The sequence below is a fragment of the Plectropomus leopardus genome, unplaced genomic scaffold (genome assembly GCF_008729295.1).
Source record: "Plectropomus leopardus isolate mb unplaced genomic scaffold, YSFRI_Pleo_2.0 unplaced_scaffold15816, whole genome shotgun sequence".
NCBI lineage: Eukaryota > Metazoa > Chordata > Actinopteri > Perciformes > Serranidae > Plectropomus > Plectropomus leopardus.
In genome coordinates this window covers 2,591-6,922 of record NW_024616963.1, presented here as the reverse complement: position 1 = coordinate 6,922, position 4,332 = coordinate 2,591, and the positions used below count along the sequence as shown (strand labels likewise).

The following is a 4,332-nucleotide window of genomic DNA, read 5'->3' as shown; positions in this document are numbered from 1 at the left end:
ATATTATTGATTGATGCAACTTTTGGACTCACAGATCTGCAGTCTGATGGTAACATTTTTAACATTTGTCTTCACTGAAGGTTTATTGGGGTTGCATCATAAAAATTTGAAAAGTTGGATCGTAAAGTGTAATAATTTGACTTGTGGTCTGCAGGGTAAGTTCACCACAGCCAGCGACGTGTGGGCGTTTGGCGTCACGCTGTGGGAGATCTTCACCCTGTGTAAGGAGCAGCCGTACAGCCTGCTGTCCGACGAACAGGTCATCGAGAACACTGGCGAGTTCTTCAGGAACCAGGGCAGACAGGTGAGACCACGCAAACGCGCCCACGACGGGCTTCGGTACACGTCAACGCGCGCATCGTTTCAAATAGTTTTCAAAAGAAAAAAAAGACTTGTTTTTTCAATATTCGTTTCCAAAACCAAAATTAAAAAAAAGACTCATTTTTCCAATTTCTGATTTTTTGTCCAAATTTAAAAGAAAAAAACTAGGCTTGTCTGTGTTTTCTATATCAAAAAAAGAAAACAAAAAAATGGGAAAATTTAATTCAGTTTTCTAAAATTGTTATTTTTTTATTTGTCAAGTCAATGTAGAATTAAGATTTTGAAATTTTTTTTTTCCTCCCGAGCAATAAAGGAAATCCCCGCACACAGCTCTCAAGTTAAATGCTAACTTTTTACCCAAATGCAGAGTCTGTCAGAGTTGGCATTCTGTACGAATGTGAGAAAAAAAACCCAAAAACGGTGAGACTGGCCTAACCGTGCCGTGCGCCGCTGTGACTGCGACTCTGCCAGCCAATCAGATGTGCGTCAGGAATCTGGTGCAAAGAGCCCGCCCTCTGATATTATTCACTACTTTATATATATTTTTATGTATTTTTTGGTACCTTTTTGCATTTTTCTTTTTTTCTGTACCTTTTTTCTTTTTTTGGACTTTATTTCAGGTATTGTTCTTTTAACTTTTGGTTTGTTTTTGAAAGAAATTAAGCCAGTTTGTTCTGCTTCGTTCTTGCAATGAGGTTTATTTCCACAGAAATGGGGCAATTTTGCACCAGATTTATGCATAAAACCTCATTTAATGTGCCAAGATATTTTTTCCTTGCAGCAAACTTCGAGTTGCATTTGGAGTGCTTTGAGAATTACACGTTTTTTTTGTCTATTTGTGCAGATTTAGCGTCCTGAAAAGCCGAGCGATGCTTTTGTGAGTTTGCTCGTGTGGTTTTTGAGGTCACGTTGAGAACATTTTTCGATCTGAGGAGTTTTTTTGGGTTTTTTTTTTTGCATTTTGATCCTGTGAACTCTCCGTCATTCCCCTCCCAGATCTTCCTCTACGGCCCGCCGCTCTGCCCGCCGTCTCTCTTCGAGCTGATGATGCGTTGCTGGAGTCGCGACATACCCGACCGGCCCACCTTCGAGGGACTTTACCAAGCTTTGAGACCCCACGTCAACCAGTGAGCCGTCTCCGTCCGCCTCTGGACTCCTGACAGACTGACCGAGAGGACAGAGGACTGTCTCTGTCAGAGGGACGGACCGGACCGTGGACGCAGGGTGGGTTTACTTTGTGGTAACAGCGGCGCTGTGGTCTGAGAGACGAGACGGCGGTAGAAGGAGAAAATGCCGGCAGACTCAGAGGAGATCCAAACCTTTCAGTCGTGAGTGAACAAAGATCTCTAAGCTTTTTTAAACATTTCTTTCATTGCTGATTTCCCAAATTCACCCGTCTCTTTAAAGCCCCTTTGACCAAAATGTCTCCACGGACCTTTTGACCCATCTTTTCTTTTCTTGTTTTGGCTCCAAAGGTGCCGTAAACGTTATTTTCTTCTTCTCTTCGGCTTTTTAAGATGCCCAAAACTGGACCGACCCTTCAGTCTTGGTAGTTCCTCCTGTCCCTGTGGTTTTTATTATTATTGTAAAGCACTGTCTGTGTCTCTCAGTTATTCGTGTTCACATATTAACCCACACTGGAGCTAGGGTTAGGGTCAAACCGTAGACTAGGTTTATTTTTTAGATTTTTTTTATTCTATTTTATTTTTTACGGTATTTCACTTTTGTTGGTCTTTTTTTGTGGATTTGAATGTTGCTCAGCTGAGGGTCACATCACGGTGAAACCTGTGTGGTTCACAGACTGAAAATCGGTCGGTGGGTAATTTAGGCAAAATCTCAAACAGAGGCAAATTTAAACCAATTTTTTTTAAAAAAAAAAAGTGTTGTGACTTTTATTTGTTGCCAAAGACATATAAAGAATTTAAATTAGTGATACTCAACTTGCTGCCCGCAGGCCAAATTTGGCCCCTGATAGAGTGCCAGGTGGCCAAACATTTTTGTAATTGACAATAAAAATAAAGTGATTCAATCTGGGAATAGTTTTTGTCCTTTTAGTGTCTATATAGTGTGAAAATAGAGCTTGTTGATCAAAAATAGTGCCAGTGGAGGATCCTCCACCCCCCCACAGAGGTCCTAGATAAGACCCTAATGTGCTAAAATCAGAGAAATGTCCTGAAGTCCTCGAAATGTCTTAAAATCCTAGAAATGTTCTACAATTGTAGAAAAATGCTAAAATCCTAGAAAAGTCATAAAGTCCTAGAAATGTCCTGAAATCCTTTAAATGTTCTCAAATCCTTAAAAGGCCCTGAAATCCTAAAAAAATCCTAAATTCTTAGAGATGTGCCAAATGGTTAGAAATTTTCTAAAATCTTAGAGACATGCTAAATCCTCGATATGCCCTGAAATCCTCAAAACATTCTAAAATCCGAAAAAGTCCTTAAAATTCTGCAAACATCATAAAATCCTAGAAATTTCCTAATGAAATCCTAAAATCTCAGAAAAAGGCCTTAATTCCCAAAAATGTCCTAGAAAATCCCCAAATCCTAGAAACACCTTAAAATCTTAGAAATGTCCTACAATCCTAGAAACATCCTAAAATCCTAAAAATGTCCCGAAATCCTAGATTTGTCCTACAATCCTAGAAACATCCTTAAATCCCAGAGACCTGTGTGGGGCCGCTCCGACTGGCCCCTGGCTTTGTAAAAGTGGCCCCCGAGCAAAGCGGGTTGAGTATCCCTGATTTCAGTGATAAAATTTCATTAAATTGGTAAAATCTGCCGGTCGACGGATGCTTTTATCCAAAGTGCCGTACGTCTGTAGCGTGAGTGGCACCGGAGGGAATAAGCCAACATTAACGACACGGGTACGTGAGGAGCAATGCAAAGATCTGACGTGGAGACTTCACCTGCGTCTGTGTTTGTGCCGGGGCCCCTAACACGTATGTTAAGTGCGTGCGTGTCTATGTTGGAGCCCGGAGACCCGGAGGCGTCTTTTCGGTGTCTCCGTTAGTCCCGCTCCGCCCTGATGGAGCTCGCTGCGGTTTGGTTGACGAGTCAGTCGGCTGCAAAACATCAAGATTTTAAAATATGCAGGCTGCAGTTTCATTATTAGAATTAAATTACAAACTTTTCAAAATGAGATTGAAATATTCAGCAGGACCTTTGCAGCAACAAGGATAAAAATTTGACAGATTATTTTACGTAAAAGCCTCAAAAAACTCAAATTATTCATATTATTTATTTGTTGTTTTTTTTCTGGATTGGGTACTTTTACTTTTAATAATTTAAGTACATGTTCCTGATTATACTTACTTACTGTACGTTACATTTAAGTACTTTGTAACAGATTATGTTTGCATTGAGTACTTTTACCACGTAATACGTGCTTGAGGTTGTCAAGTCACAGTAAGATTTAGGCAACAAAAGTAAAACATCCAGTTTTAGCCTAAAAAAAGAACATAAAATGACGTAAACACATCATGTGAAACACGGACAGAAGTTACATGACCTTACCTTGACTTAAACGTGCGTTTTTGTTTCTCGCTGTAACTGACCGTGTGTCCGTATTCGAGATCGCGTCGGTGATTAATTAACCTCTGATTTGATTTTAAAGACAGCAGCCAATCAGACCACAGCTCGGTAAAATCTGGGCGAGCGGAGACGAGATGCCACGTGTACATTTTGGGCCGAACGTAGCAGAACTACTGTGTTTAGAGAGGGGCCCTCCGAGCCGAGGGCCAATGAGCCACTAGAGACTGAGGGGGGAGGGGAGGGGCAGATACGCCTTGGACAGACGGCGCCATCACACAAGTCCCGCCTCTCACTGCATAAACCAGCCAATCACTGCAGCCGGTCCTACCGCCCTCCTTTTTCTGCCGTCAGAGGGCGCGAGTCATGGCGTCTGAATCCGTACTGATTTTTACAGCATAGCGTTCAAAGAGTTTTGTTTACAGAACGAATGATCCACACGTCCTGCAGCCGTAACGTCGGGATGACGCGGAGCTTCAAAGGC

General features: G+C 41.7%; 1 protein-coding gene across 1 annotated transcript; it reads left to right on the top strand.

Moving 5' to 3' along the window:
- Nucleotides 1–154: 154 nt before the first annotated feature.
- LOC121964511 (discoidin domain-containing receptor 2-like) lies at nt 155–2,386 on the top strand (the record flags this gene model as incomplete). The annotated part of the gene is made up of 2 exons (XM_042514716.1): nt 155–304; nt 1,318–2,386. Coding segments are annotated over 2 exons (285 nt in total), but the record flags the coding sequence as incomplete, so codon positions are not given.
- Between the last annotated feature and the right edge of the window lie 1,946 nt (nt 2,387–4,332).